We start from the raw sequence: 15,345 nt of genomic DNA on the forward strand, positions 1-15,345 counted from the left end.
GGCTGGGTGGAGTGATGGTTAGTACAGGGCAGAGAGGAAACTGTAAGTGGCTTGAGGGGATGTATGGCAGGCTGTACAGTAGGTGAGACCTTAGCATACAGGTAATGAGGTAGAGAACATGTCTTTATGATCTTAGCACACAGGTCATGAGGTAGAGAACATGTCTTTATGACCTTAGCACACAGGTCATGAGGTAGAGAACATGTCTTTATGACCTTAGCACACAGGTCATGAGGTAGAGAACATGTCTTTATGATCTTAGCACACAGGTCATGAGGTAGAGAACATGTCTTTATGACCTTAGCACACAGATCATGAGGTAGAGAACATGTCTTTATGCCTCTTCCCAGTCGCTTCTTCCAGGCTAAGGAAAACACATCTCCAAACAATGCCATTCAAATGACCCATGGGAAATGTACCTTGCTCTCGCTCTCATTGGACAGAATCTCCAGGGCTTCCAGGTGTGACAAACCTTGATATTCATCAAACAGCATCCCATAGTGTGCAGTCCTCTCCGCCGTGAGCTGCTGCGCCAGCCGCTGCTTCTCCTTCTCCTTGGCCTCTCTCAACATCTGCAGAGACACAATGTTCACGCACTAGACAGGTCTTTCCATGTTGCCTTCCTGTACAAGGTATGGAGGCAACGAGGAGGGCAGATATTACATGAAAAATCACTCTCATTGCTTTGGGATTTCTCTTTACAAAGATTCTTTGTAAAGAGGCGGTCATAGGTTCTCCTCCATGATCCTTGAGCTCACAAGCTCTGGGTAGCTGGTTTGGTTTCCAGTCCCGGGTATAAGTTCCCTCTTGTTGAGAGGACCTTTGGTCCAGTGAAAAAGACGTTGGTTACCGCCAAGGCATGTGTGCCACTATTGGACCCTGCCCCCAGCTAATCATTGTTTTAGTTCATAGGTGCCATAGCTGGGTGGGACTAAGGGTTGCTCCCTTCCCGTGGAAGCTTGCATGAATATCATAAAATCTAGCCCTTGGGGAGGCTTTCGGATCCCCATGAAGTCTAATCATCACTGCTATCTAAACAAGACATGAACCAAAATGGCACCAGTAGACAGGCTAATGTGGAAGGTAGAAGCTCATGGGGCCTCAGCCCTACACAGAGAACTGTAGGCAACTGAGGAATGCTGAGGTGGGAGAAACAGGGAAGAGCCTTCAGGTTAGGTTATCCAATACCAATGGTTGGCCCTGAAAATGTACGCATACACATAACTTTATGTAGACCATGCAGGTTGTGTTCTATATTTGGAAATTATATATATGCATGTATGTGTTATAGTAAACACACACACATATAAACTGTAGTTAGGAGAATAGAGGTCATGAATTTGAGAGAGAGCAAGGGATAAGTGGAAAGGTTTGGAAAGAGAAAAAGGATGGGGAAAGATGATGTAAATATAATTTAATTTCAAAAAATAAAATTTACATTTTAAAAGAATGGTAAAAATCGTAAAAACTAGATACTATATTGATATTGTTGACTAATATTTACATGTTCAGTTTCTTCTTTTTCTTCTTCTTCCTTCTTTCTTCTTCTTCTTCTTTTTCTTTCTTCTTCTTCTTTTTCTTTCTTCTTCTTCTTTTTCTTTCTTCTTCTTCTTTTTCTTTCTTCTTCTTCTTCTTCTTCTTCTTCTTCTTCTTCTTCTTCTTCTTCTTCTTCTTCTTCTCCTCCTCCTCCTCCTCCTCCTCCTCCTCCTCTTCTTCTTCTCCTTCTCCTTCTCCTTCTCCTTCTCCTTCTCCTTCTCCTTCTCCTTCTCCTTCTCCTTCTCCTTCTCCTTCTCCTTCTCCTTCTCCTTCTCCTTCTCCTTCTCCTTCTTCTTCTTCTTCTTCTTCTTCTTCTTCTTGGTGTGGGGCCAAACAAAGCAAACCTCTATAGGCATAGGATTAGAAAGAACCATGCAAAGGTTTTCCCTGCTTCCCATGGAAGTCTCTCCCCTGTGTAGTTAATCATCTTCTAAATGTCCAGAATTCCTACACTGACAGGTTTTCAATGGACTGCATTATAAAGTCGAGGTGTCATCACCAGATACATAAAGTGGGGGCCTGGACACTCCCAAGTAGGGTTGGGGAGAAGGTTTTTATTATAGATAGAGGGACAGAACAGCCATGGGCTTGTGGAAGAGTCCAGAGTAGGGACAGAGTGTGGGAGACCAAACCTGGCCAGTAGACTGAACCCAGTCATGAGAGGAGAGAGAGGAGGGCAGAGAGAGAGAAAGGAAGGGAAGAGAAAGAGAGCAAAGAGGAACGAGGGCAAAGGAAACCAGGAGCTAAGAGAGAAATGAGAGAAGGGGCAGAGAGGGAGCAAAGGGAACAAAAAGAGAGGAGAGCAGAAATGGCAGGGACATGTAGGAATGAGAAGATGGGGGAAGGGAAGCCGATGGTACTGTGGTTGGGTGCCAAGTCTGTGTGTGTGTGTGTGTGTGTGTGTGTGTGTGTGTGTGTGTGTGTGTGTGTGTTTCTTTTGGGTCCGATACTGGAAAAGGCCAATTCTTTGTGACCATATTAAGAATCCTGCACCCAGGCAGATTTCAAAATAGAAAGAAGCTGGTTTGTTCTTGCGCTGTTACATTAAAAAACAAACAAATAAAAACCTTCTGTGGGTGAAGATGAAGAGAGTTAATAAATGTAAATTCGCGATGTATTCATTAGCAGACACTGAATAGAGACTGGCTTATAGACGCTTGCGCTGGGTTTCAGAGATATGCCTTGATCCCGAGTTTCTGCTCACACTAATAACTTCTCTCTTCTGGCCTTTCCCTCTCTCCTTTCTTTGTTTTCTGCTATCTTCTCCCTCTTCATCTCACTTCCTCTCCCCCTCTGCTCATCTACACTTGTTATGTTAGGGATAGACCCCAGGCCTTGTGCATGCTAACTAAGAAAGAGACACCTCCTCCCCTAGAGCCCCTCCAATTATTTTGTTGTTTAACAACAAAGACGACAGAATGGCTACAGAGTCTGTCCATTATTAACAACAGTCTGCTCTTGCTTGTTTTGATGCTAGGCCCCTTTTATTTGATTTCTCATTAACTTTACAAGGACATTAAGTTTATGGGGTCCTTTAATATCTGCAGAGAGCCACATAAATATGCTGGCCAATGCCACAAGGTCGCAGGGGTTAGCTCATTCGAGAACAGAGGTTGGTGTTTACTATGTGCCAATAAAACAGGCAGCCTCATTTCCCGTTTGGGTTCTTGAGGTTGTTAGCCAAGAACCCACTAGGCCGTGGAAGGAATTCTCTCTCCTGTCCATCTTTAAGGCTGAATTAGTAAGTCTCTGCCTTTTACAGTTTTCAAAATAACACAGTGAGACCATTACTGGGCAGGTTTAACACTTGTAATAAAACTCAACTGGCTCCCTGACCTCAGGGCATGGGGGATGGGAAAAGAAAACCAAGTAGCCCTGAAATGGTGCCTCCTCTTAGCACCAGCATCCTTCCAGAATCAGTGAAGAGATAAAAGAGAAAGGAAAGGGGAGCATCACTGGGCAGAGGTTCAGATTTACTTGAAAGTGAGGAGTGAAAAATCAAAGCTGCCCAGGAAACCAGACCCTTAACCAGGCGGCAGGTCTCAGTGTACCTCTGGAAAACAGAGGTAGCCGGGTTTAATTGGAGGGAGGGATGGTGATGTGGAGGGACTCTCGCTCAGGGAAACGATGGGACGGTGGGACGGGAACTGTGGAAGAGGGAATGGTGGAGCAGGAGAACCACTGACCATTGGATCATGTTCCCTGTGGCATGAGAGAAAATGAGGCAGCACAGGCGTAAACGGTCCTGCTGTGTAGAACCAAACACTCTACAGGTGATTTATTCCTTCTGTCCCAGGTGTTGCTGCAGTGTCTGCCAAAGGCTACATGCTTAAGGCATGATCTCCAGTCCGTGACACTCGTGGGAGGTGGTGGAATCCTTAGGAGCTGGAGCCCAGAGAGTGGAAGTTGTTGGGGGCAGGCGCTTGCAGGGATATTGAGTCTGGTCCCCCACCTCCGGCCCCCACCCCCACTATGGTTCCTGGCCACCATGAGACTAACAGGTTGTTTCTCAGACTCCTCACTCTCATATTCTATCTCATCAAAAGCTCTGGAGCAATAGAGCCTGTTGACCAGTCATGGAAACCTCCAGAACAAGGAGGCCAAACACCTCTTATTTATGTCAGGGATTTTTGCCACAGCAACAGAGAGCTGACTAATATGGTGTCTTCAGTGTATCAGGAAACACTGTAACAGACTTCCTTTTTGAGATCTGCTGTTGATAGTGGCCTCTTCCCTCCAACTGCTATGAAGACCTTACAGCTACCCTAGATAGTCCTTTTGCCTCAAAGCCCACACTTACTTCATCAGGAAATCTGAATCGGTGTCCAAACTGTACCTCAACCAGCCACCTGTTGCCAGCCACAGGGACCTCCACACTGTTCTGACCCAACTTTATCTCTCACTTAGATCACAGCATTTGCTTCCTGGGGAAGGTGACAGGGTGTCCTGGAGCCCTCCTTCTACTCTAGGGAGCATAAGTGACCAAAGGCTCCAGTTGCTGGCCTGAAGTCCATGCTCACCTCTCAACACTTTTCTCTGCCTTCTTTGGTGCTGTAGGGACACCCAGGCAGGCCTGTTTCTGAAACTTGACTCTTTGTCCAAAGACGTGATTTTTTTTAAATTAAAGGTTTATTTTTACTTATAATTATGTGCATGTGTGTGAGGAGAGGGTGTATGTTTACACATGCGTGTACCTGCCACAGAGCCCAGAAGGGGCCATCCTTACCACCTCTCCAAGGCTCAAGTTACAGCTGTGAGCTGCCCAATGTGGGTTCTGGAAACTGAACTCCAGTCCTGCAAGAGCAGCAAGTGATCTTAACCACTGAGCCATCTCTCCAACACAGAAAGAATTACTGTGCTTTTTAGACATAATAACTTTGAAGACATAATAACTGCAAATGAGGAACAGCATGACCACCTGACGTGTGTATATGACACGTAAGAACTGGTATATCCATCTCCTCAGACATCAATCACTCCCATGTGTTGGGGGGAACCACTGAACCTCTCGGGTCATCCTGCTGCCATCAGATGACATCACTCTCTATGGCCCTCACCGAGCTCCTTAAGCTGCACTGCAGTCTGGCACACTTCCACCCGGTCTCCTATTTGGTTCTCCCCCTTGATTCTGACATGAACCAGCTCTGATGTTTCCCCCAGGCTTCAGAAGTTCCCACACTGTTTTCTCTTAGGTCTTACACTAAATCCCTGTTCGTCTCAACCCACCTTGCCTTCTACTTCTGGGAGGAACAAGAGTCATCCAGACTCTGAATGACTTCCCTGGCCCAGGCCTTCCCTTCAGCACTCTTCTTTTCACCATAGTAAGAAACCACCGTGGTCCTTTCCAAGCTTAGGTGACCCCCTGTAACCCGTCCAAATGCTGTAGCTGTTCCCCTGGTTCATTAACAATCCTGCAAATGCCCTCCAAGTCTGCCAACACCTGCAGCCATTGCCACCCGGCTCTCATCTCTGACAGCTCTCATCTTGGCTCACTCTCTTCCACAAGTAGCATCCTGGCTGGCCCTTGTGGACGCTGGGTGACAAACTTCCCTGCATAGCACAACCCTTAAAATGTAGCTAGCATGCAGCTGTGACAGAAATAGCCCAGGTGGTCCAAAAAATACAGTAACCTGTTAAATTAACTCAGGCCCCTTCTTCATTTTACAACAAGGGCAGCTGGAATCTGCCAGTTTTTCAGACTCAGCCTGACTCTGTGCAGCCTCACTATCTTACCTAGAATACACGTTACACATGGGCAGACATGTCTTTGTCGGGTTCTGTTCTAGCTCATGGAACCGGCGCAGCCAAGCTATCAGGAGGTACTGATGTCACCTCCGTGCACAGAGAGAAACCGAGGCACAGAGATGGAAAGCAAACCCACAAGGTTGTATGGCTAAAAGTGGCAGAATTGAGGTATTTACAATGGCATACTTGGATAAATCTGTAAGAGATTATTAAATGAATAGAGTAAGGCATGAAAGTATGATCAATATGCTGCTCTTTGGTGTGTGTGTGTGTGTGTGTGTGTGTATGTGTGTGCATATGTTCCACTTATAATGCATAGCAACATGTATACTCCTAGATCCAGATGTTTATCCATCCCTACATCTATATGATAACCCACAGCGTACATAAGGGACCATTAACCTTGCCCGTCTCCCGAGAGGTCTTTGGTGGGAGTGTCAGACACTCAGCTTTCTTTCTACTTCTGCCACATAAGTTTGGACATGTGCTTTGATTTTTGTTGGGTGAAAGGAGGAGGAAAAAATAACTAATGGGTCTAGTCCCACCTGGGACAAGGAAACCGTTCTCTCCATCAGTGTCTTGGTCCGCTTAAACCCTGGGTCGCTTTCTGCCAGGACGTTCATGGTTTTCTTGCCAATGAATTCTAAAGCATCCAGTCCTCCGGTTAAGACGCTTTTGCCCTGCGGGTGAGAAAAGCAAGTCAGATTAGGTGTCTTATAGCTTGCTGTTGCAGTGGCCAGCACTTCCCAAGCACCCGGCATTCCCGTCGAATATTAAAATAAATAGAAAGCCACAAGCTTTTCACACCATGGGGTAGATCATCTATTTAATCCTGTTTTCTTTTCTTCAAAAAACCATATGTATATTATTTGTAGAGCATGAGGTGTTATTAAAAATATGCCTAGGGGGTAAAACTGTGCACATTAGGGATTCATGTCAGTAGTTCTGAGCATGTCAATAGATACGTATCAAAGATATAAAATTAACAGATGACCCCATTGTCCTGCTTGAAAGAATTTTAGCATAAGTAACAGAATTATCTGGGGTGGGTTATTAAAATGTCAAATACTCATGCTAATTTAGATGAGTTTTTAATCCAGGGCCCTGAAGCAGGATCCTCAGGCTGTTTCGGATGGCTCTTGAATACTTTCAGAAACTGGGGAACACCAACTATAATAACTACACTAATGGAGTAAGACAGTCTGCCTTCCATGCACTTCCAGTTTTAGAAGCTGTTCCAGTCTAGGTATCACTGTGGAAAAATCCCCTTTCCAGCCATTGCTTTCCTTTTTACCAAAATTAAAACAGCCAAGACTCACACACACTGTTCAAATAAACGGAACCACATTGTTCTGACGCCTCCAGTCACAATCCCAACAATACAACTAGCTACAAGTTCCCAAACATCTGTATTTTTCTTACCTTACACCAAAATGTCAGCTTTTATTTTTATATCATCTATTTAATGTCCGTAATCATTTAAACAGCAGCATTCTGTCTTAATGAATGTACTTTATCAGACATTCCCATTTCCAAGAACTTAGGATTTGTTTCCAACTCTGGAGCCCAATCAAAATTCACACTTTGGAACAGATTTGTAAATGCAGATACTTCAGAGGGAGGTTATGGGTTCAAAATAAAGTATCCTCCACGGCTCATGGGTGTCCGTGGCCCTCTGCTAGTACTGCGACTTCAGGACATTCTACCAACTTCTGGAGGTGGAGCCTAGTTAGAGGAAGTAGGCCACTCGGGGGCATACCTCAAAGGCTAACTGGTCCCCGGTCCCTTCCTCTTTCTCAGCATCCTGGCTGCCAGAAGGTAAAGAGCCCCCTTCTTACGTATTCTCATCATCATGACCTCCTGTCCAAGCGCTTGGGACCAAACAGCCATGGACTAAAGCTTTTCAAACCATGAGCCAAATAAATCTTCCTCCCTGTGTTATTTCTGCTAGGCACTTTGTGAGCTGGCACAGAGGACAAAGGCTTCTCAGTAGCTCACACTTTGCATGCTTTGATTTCCTGTCCCTCAACATCCTGTCACTTCAGCAGAGAATAGTCGAGACTGGGAGGTATCTATGCACTATTGAGCAAGGGCAAGCAGGTTCAGGGATGCAGGAGGAGACTGAGGAGGTTGGGATGCAACTCAAGATTGGATTGCTCGGGGCTGGCAGGAAGGCTCAGTGGGCCAAGGCAGTCACTGCATGTACCTGGTGACCTGAGGCCTGTTCTCAGAACCCCACATAAAGTGGAAAGGGAGAAAGTGACCCTGTAAAGTTGCTTTCTGACCTTCGCACAAGTGCCATGGTATAGGTGCCCTCTCATGGTATGCATACACAATAATAAGTCATGTAAAAAATAATTTTCAAAAAGGGAGAGGTGAGAAGCCATGAGTTCACTTTTTACACCTGAGGTACAGAGAGAGCTTCCTCCACTCTCGTGGGTGGCCTTGAACAGCTCTGCTTTGTGACTCTGAACATTTTCTTGGTGTGCGAACATTTACTCCTTCTTCCTACCCAGTCTAGGGTCCCCGAAGGAGCAAGTACATGGCAGTCATTTCCTTTATTCCTGACACACTTCTGTTCCAACATCTGGGTAAGATAACCTATGATGCCGTTCACAACCCCCTCCTCTCCCAAAATATATCACACCCATTGTTAAACTGCTTTAATATGGCCAGAGTCTGATGAGGCTCCTCGTACACAGTGAGGGCCAGCCGTCTCTCTTTAAAATAACATCTGGATAAATGACTAAAAAGGACATGGGCCATATTTCTAGAAAATGTAGTTAGCTTGTTCTACATAGTAGACTCATTTCTTCCCAGCATGGAGGACAGCTGGCTTCCTTATCTCACTTGTAGGAACTCTGCTGCCTTTCTTTTTTTTTTCCCCTCTCACAACAGGTTTATTGACCACAACAAAGTTCTATATACAAAGTGATCTAGAACTTAAGGATAAACGCTATAATCCCAGGATGTAGGACTTTGAAGCAGGAAGACCATAAATTTGAAGTCAGCCTGGGCTACACAGGTGAGGCCATGATGAGCTGTGGTCCTGGACTACAGTGGCTGTCACCAAAGAGCAGAGTGACAAAAGCCCAAACAAGGCCACCGTGCTCCTAACTGATGTCTTGGCAACTGACCGTCATATTAATAAGGAAGTCCCTATGGGACATTAAGTGAATGGCCCGATTTCTAGAACTTTAATAGTTTTACAAGTTAACTGCGCCAGGCATGACTGAATCCCAGTGAGCGGCCCCTGGAAAGCTGGCATCAGATGTCAAGAGGCCATTTTGTTCACAGACACTGTGATGCCATTGTGTTTCTGGATCATAACGTTCCCATTATCTGATTCTAAACACACCACAGGGATGTCGGTGGGGTCAGAGGGGTGGGGTCAGAGGTTAGCTTAGCTGCCTGCTGGGCTAGAACAGATATCATTCCAGCATGCACATCGGACAGAGTACCACGGCAGCCCAGACTAAGTCCTTGTAAATCTGTGCATAGGACTCCAACAATGAATGGATTCTTCATTGTGCCCCCCAAATGCTCCACAGTCGCCTCCATCCCACATGCTGTCCGCCCCACCCCAGGAGCAAACACCCCCCCCCCTTTCCTTCCAGTTTTTGGCGATAGCAAGCTTCCTTTAAGAGTGAGATGTTTGTGCATCCGTCTTTAAAGAATCAAGTCAACTTAATAAAAACGAATAAACAAACAAAGGAAACTAGGACTTTGAGGGTTACACTTAGGGTTCTGCAGGGAAGGGGACAGTAGGGATCAGGAGGGAGGCTATGGCAAGGTCGGTCTCTGGGCTATTCCCCCCTGGGTCCTTTTTTCTTTTGAAGGTTTCACATTTTAAGAGAACCAAGACCTGATCCAGGAAGAACAGCTGTCACAGCTCTGAGTTCCCTCCCTCACCTAGAGGCTGTCCTTGCAGCAGCTGGAAAGGACACCGTTAGATCAGACTGAGAAAAAAATCCTTCTAAACCACTCTTTTAAATACAGACCGCATTTCATCCTGCCCTTTTTACTTCAGATCCAAGGTTACACCTACTCTGTAGCAGAAAGCATAACAAACTGTAATCCAAAGTCAGGAGCAAGGCTGCCTTCTCTCTGATGTATCTGGGTCACGAGCTGGAAAGATCAAAAGAACCGAGCCACTAGGGAAAACAGGGGAGGCCGCTAGGGACTCACTGTGTTTTGAACTGCGTTGGTGAGGGCTGACAGCACACCCCTCGACCCTGCCGTCCCTGGTGGAGGAGGAGTGTGGGGGCCTCCGGCAGGGTCCTGATCTGGAGTCACATCTGTCAAGGCAAGAAAGAACATCCTGGTTGGAATGTGCTTTGCTGCTCTGAACTTGGGCTCTTTCCCACTGTGCAGTCTTGTGCACAGTGTGACAAAACACCAGGTGAACACGCCACTCACTTTGCGAGATTCTGTTTTCGGCATCAGTTAGGGCCCCTTCGGGAGATCCAGAATTGACACTGTGGATTCGCAGGGTTGCCCCTGCCTTTTCTTTGACTGCTGTTAATCCGTGACCTGTAAGGAAATAAATATATTAATTCATAGAGATGCTATGGTCCGAACAGTCTGTGACCCCTGGACTAGTCTCACAAAACCATCTGGCCTGTGGGGGTCCACACTGAACTCGGCCCAAAGATGAACGCAGCGTGGTCAGGCTGAGTGACCTTAAAACCACTCTCCATTCGTGACTCAGTTTCCTCATGATGTTCCCAGACGTCGGCTATTTTTCACACTGAAATTCCAAACTCAAGTCAGTGTCTTTGAAAGGCACGGCTGCCGTGTCTTCTTCCTGTTTTTTAAAAGCTTCATATGGCTGATAGTCATTCTTTGTTTGCTGCTGCTGGTTTTTTGAAGTCCTAGCACATTGCGGTGTTCAGTTAACACTGGGGGAATTAAAGTCAGATGACCTGCAATATGTTTCTATGTGTAAACCTAGGCATGGTGGCACATATTCCTGACACTCAGGAGGCTGAGGCAGGATGATGGCAAGTTTGAAGTTAGCCTGGTCTGCATAAGATTCTGGGCCAGTGTGAGGTACTTAACAACATCCTGTCTCTACACAAAACAAAGCTCAAATCGAACAAACAAACAAACAAAAATGCTCTATATTTCCTCAAAAGTGCATATTGATAGCTTTAAACCAAAGGGTCAGTCAGTGGGAAAACTGGGAAGGAGTACCAATCAGTCCAAAGTTGACTGAAGATCATTGGTTTTACTCCATCGGACAAATAACACCTACATTTTCAAGAAGGGACAGTCTTTATTTCCAAGACACTGGCACAGTTGGAATTCAGTAAGGAGGATAGAGCAGACCTTCCCACTCATTGGGCAAAAGCCAACCCTTGACTTGATAGAAAAAGAGTCTTGTCTCTATTTCATCCAAAGACAGCTTGACATCCTGCAATAAGATCGGGTAAGCCTTTCTTAGACAGGAGGACGGGACCAAAGCACTGCTAGACCACTGTGGTCCTCATGGTCACTGGAGTTCTAGAAGGAAAAACAGTGTATGCTCCCTCCATCTGGGTGCCTGCTACGTGCCTTGGCATATAAGAAGAAAGGACGGACATCTCCTGGGACCCTGGATTGTTCAAACACAAGACAGTGGTAATCAAGTCAAAAGAGGACCCCAGAGCTAACTGGAACCAGTCAGAATTACAATGCACTTTTCAAATGACTGTTCATCCATTTCCGGAGTTAGAGAACATAGACAAGTCCATACCCTAAGAGTAGTATTTTGGACCTGATGTCAATGCATAGAACCCATGTAAAAATGTGGGTGTGGTGGCAAGAGTCTCAGTGCATCCCTGGGGCTTGACAGCCAGCCATTGTAACTGAATCAATAAATTTCAGGCCAAGTGAGTCATGCTATTTCAAAAGGCAAGGTAGACAGCATCCCAAAGAATAACCTTTGACTTCTGAGGCTAACCTTTGGCCTCTGCACATATTCACACGTGTATACCCATGTACACACATACACACAAAATGCTGTTTTATCCAGTATAACTGGATTTATCAAAGAAACACAAGGCAATGGTATTTACTGGTTCATCCTAACGAAAGCTATTTGTCATATGTTACCTACAAACCCCGAAAACTTAGGAAACATGATTTACAACTTTAATTACAATGGAAATATGTGCCTACACTCATGCAGATAATTAAACACAGCTCAAACTCATTACTGAGTTACTCGAAAAAACAAACCGCTAAGCCTAAGACTTAATTATAAAGCTTTCAATCTGACTTGAATTAATACTTTCTAGCCTCCAATGAATTTCAAACATTTCAATGGAATTTCATCAAAATTTCAGCGAACATTTAAGTCATTGACTTCATATTCTTCAAGGTAGTTTAAAAACAACAACCACAACAACAACAACAAAACCACATGTATTTTCCAAAAAGGAGACTGCAGAAATCCCCACCCACAATTCACAGCTATAGATTTCCAAGAGCCAACAGCCAGGAGTAAGCGCACTCTGGAGACATAGCTTGCTCAGCTCTGGGCTGAGCTCTGGGCTCAGCTTTTACACTCATTATTAGCCCTTTACTCTTCGGGGGCCTTGCATTCCCCTCTTTGACTTCCTCCATCCATGGTAGGTTAGTCTTGTCTGTTTCTTTGTTGGGAAGAGCAGCTTATCATCATCCTAGAACACAAAGGACTGGCCAGTCTGTAGTTCCAGCACGTGGAAGGCAAAGGAAGGTAAGAGGATAGGGAGTTCGAGACCAGCCTTAGCTACCTAACAAGTCTGAGCCTGCCTGGGCTACATGAGACACTGTCTCAAACAAAACAACAAAAGGAAAAGAAAACACCTCTCGAATGACCACAGATAAGTGTGCATAAACTGTCTCTGGAGCTATCCCTTTGTTTTTGGAATGAAACACAGCTTTTATGTGCATGCAAGTAAGATGTGTTTAAGCCAACACGTCACCATGGTGCTGTTTTCTGATTAACAATTCTAATTTTTTTTTGTTAAGTAAAAGAAAATACTTTCTGGACTTTCCTAGAAATTTCAAGTTAAGCTTTATATTTACCTAAAAGCTGTGATAATTGTTTTTATAGGTAGAGACAGCCACACCCAACTTAGCTGAGCTACTTCCAAAGCTTGACTTAGTCTGACATCTAGTGCCCAGATAAGGAAAGCATAACAGAGCCAATGGTACTTTTCTTTTTCTTTTTTACTAATGACTCCATTTCCCAAGATAGCGGCTGGCTGCTACTAGCAAGAGAAAGACAACAAATGTGAGTGGCACTACTTGGTATAGTTTATGGAATAACTTTAGGTCACCACGAACCTAAAACATGGAAGGCTCTGAGGCTGGGACTGGGTCTGGTTTTCAGGCTGCAGTGGGTGAGTGCTGGAAAGTCAAACCAGAAAAACAACAAACCCAAATCAAAACAAGAGGGCAACAGTGTCTCGAGAATGTCGCAGGACAGTGTCCTTTAAAAACATTCCATGGCCCTCTGGCTTTATACTTATCTGTGCTTACGGGATAAATGACAGCAATCTAGACTGAAACTGGCCAATGACGTCAGTCCCACCATTTCTTAGCTGTGTGATGTTAGTTACCTAATTTGCCTTTGTGTCTCTGCTTCTGTGCTTTCTCTGCCAGGAGAATTATAATATCTACTTTCCAGTAATGTGTAAAGTCTCTCCACTATGAACACTCGTTGAACCTTTAGGATACCCCAGACACTGTATGAAAGTGTCTACTTTTCTTAATAACTTGTAACAGATGTGCTATATCCCTTCCATAGCTGAGAAAACTGAGGCCTATCAAGAGGACATCATCTGCCAAAGTTCCCAAAGACGGTAAGTGGGAGGCAGGATTCAAGCCCAGTCCAACATGCCAGAACCGACATGTATAAGCCCTCTGACATACTGAGGGGTTTTATAGTCTAGTGCCTTCTAACCTTGACTCTCTAACTCCTTGGAGGCCAGATCCTTGCTCAGGTGCTTCCTTAAAACTCTTTGATTTATGCTAACATGAACTCAAGTCGCCTCACCTTGACTACACAGCAAGGTGAAGTTCATGTCCACAGTGCAGCTTTACTCTAGCTCCCTTGTCCCATGTCTTGAAGGGCCAAGGTTGGTGCCCGGAAGATGTGGGGATGTGGTTGGGTTGGGGCCATGGGGTATGGGGTGATACCATACACATGTTTAATTTTCTTAAGTCTTCTTGTGAGTCCTATCAAATCCAAAGGCCCAGCCCGTTGGGGGAGAGATCAAACAGTGCGCTTGTGGAGGTTGCCTCTCTGCCCAGTGGTAACGAGGAGCAGCTGCAGTTCTATACAGCAACTTGGATGATCCGGGAGCCTAAGGCCATTTTCTGTTAGTCTCATTTGCCAAAAGGTCCAAGGAAGGGCTGCAGCTACATCATGAGGAGGTCTCTTTCCCATCTAAATTGCTTTCTCTTAAATATATTTCCTTCTTTTAAAAACTGAATATATACAAAACAAGCAGGCAAAATTCCATAAAGGTGGTTCTCTCTGATCTATGTGGCTGAATTTTCCCCTAATATTTTCTGAGGGAAATGGGTATAACATAAAATGTATCCCCTTAACTATTCCAGTGTACAGTTTCATGGACCAGACACATCACTAAAGCCCATTTCCAGAACTTGTTTGTACCCATTAGGCATAGCGCTTCCTCCCCCTACCTACCAGGCCCTGACAACCACCACTTTACTTTGTATTTCTCTGATTTTGATAATCTAAGTACCCTATCCATGTGGAGTCCCACAGTGCTTGCTTTTTGTGGCTGGGCTTGTTTTACTTAGCACAATGCCACTCAAGGTCCATCCATTCGTAGTGTGTGTCAGAATCCCCTTCCTTTTTTAAGGTTGTGTAATATTTCACTGTATAGATATACCGCACTTTACTCATTGGTAGATCTATGGGCTGCATCTACACGTTAGTGTTGTGAATGACAGTTTGAACATGGGTATACAATAACTCTCTGAGACCTTAATTTCAAGCCTTCTGAATATATACCCAGAAATGAAACAGGTAGATCACATCCTAACAGTTCTTTATTGGTGTATGTATTGGTTGTTAGTTCAGATGTGCATGTTGAACCACCCTTTCCTCTAGGTCTTTGTTCAAATATCACACCATCAAAGCCTAGCCCCAGCACCTGCTTAGAAACTTTAACCCACACTCCCAGCAACTCTGCTCTTTTTCTACTTTGTATACTTGTAGAGATTTGACACTCCCTGGAACTTTACTTCATTTCCCTATTCAGAGGGTGTCTTCTCCACTGTCTCTTTCCTTCCCCTTGGGGGAGGGAGCTTTGATTGATTTGCTCAGCACTCAAATGACTGTGGCAGCTCCCAATACAGTAAGTAGTCATTGACTGGTTTCTGTGTTGAACATCTCTGCACATACATCAGCGAGCTTTGCAAAGAACCAGCAGAGGTGGGCTGGACTGAGAGGAATGTACCCTTCAGACTGTATGGAGAACACCAACTGCCCCTCTGAGAGGTCTCACTTTGCACTCTTCATGGGGGTGAATTGTAATAATAGTCATCTAAAAATATCAACCT

At 44.9% G+C, this 15,345-nt stretch overlaps 1 protein-coding gene across 4 annotated transcripts in view; it reads right to left on the reverse strand.

Moving 5' to 3' along the window:
- The window catches only part of Fam114a1 (family with sequence similarity 114, member A1), a 70,452-nt gene that overhangs the window by 26,414 nt on the left and 28,693 nt on the right, over positions 1-15,345 (reverse strand). For all 4 annotated transcript variants that reach the window (XM_039092750.2, XM_039092749.2, XM_039092751.2 and 1 more), the window contains 4 exons: positions 10,201-10,314; positions 9,970-10,079; positions 6,327-6,461; positions 420-572 (listed from right to left, as the gene is read on the reverse strand). In XM_039092750.2, the coding sequence (XP_038948678.1) occupies positions 420-572; positions 6,327-6,461; positions 9,970-10,079; positions 10,201-10,314 (512 nt within the window). The remainder of the gene's footprint in view (positions 1-419; positions 573-6,326; positions 6,462-9,969; positions 10,080-10,200; positions 10,315-15,345) is intronic.

Source organism: Rattus norvegicus, chromosome 14 (assembly GCF_036323735.1).
Source record: "Rattus norvegicus strain BN/NHsdMcwi chromosome 14, GRCr8, whole genome shotgun sequence".
NCBI lineage: Eukaryota > Metazoa > Chordata > Mammalia > Rodentia > Muridae > Rattus > Rattus norvegicus.